Source organism: Acanthisitta chloris, unplaced genomic scaffold (assembly GCF_000695815.1).
Source record: "Acanthisitta chloris isolate BGI_N310 unplaced genomic scaffold, ASM69581v1 scaffold7726, whole genome shotgun sequence".
NCBI lineage: Eukaryota > Metazoa > Chordata > Aves > Passeriformes > Acanthisittidae > Acanthisitta > Acanthisitta chloris.
The window spans coordinates 833-1,217 of NW_008679661.1; the positions used below are offsets into that span (position 1 = coordinate 833).

The window sequence follows — 385 nt, forward strand, 5'->3', positions numbered from 1 at the left end:
CGCAGTGGGCGCAGGTGGGCCAGCCGAGCCTGGAAGTTCAGCTCCAGTTTGTAGTCGGCAAGATGCTCGCCAGGCCATGCCAGGCAATGCCAGCCCCCCCGCCCCGGGTGCTGGTACAGTAGCCAGACACCTCTCTGCACCATGTGGGACGCCACCCGGTCGTTGAAGTATCCATACGCCAAGTTGGTCTCCTCTGTCACCACTTTGAAGGCACCTTGGAAGTTAGGGTGCTCATACAGGGTGATCTGGGGGTCTCCCAGGTCATGGTGCACGAGGCGCAGTGCCGAGAAGCTGTTGGGTCTCTCCACAGAGGGGTACTCACCCTCCTCAAAGGCATGCGGCTGCCCCTCATACTTGGGGTCCGTGTAGGCGATCCAGGGCTGCC

General features: G+C 62.1%; 1 protein-coding gene across 1 annotated transcript in view; it reads right to left on the reverse strand.

Annotated features, from left to right (window-relative positions):
* The window catches only part of LOC103804760 (epidermal differentiation-specific protein-like), a gene marked incomplete at both ends in the record, with an annotated part of 891 nt that extends 511 nt beyond the window's left edge, over nt 1–380 (reverse strand). Inside the window, one exon of the mRNA XM_009077388.1 lies at nt 6–380. Coding sequence (XP_009075636.1) covers nt 6–380 — 375 coding nt within the window. The remainder of the gene's footprint in view (nt 1–5) is intronic.
* Between the last annotated feature and the right edge of the window lie 5 nt (nt 381–385).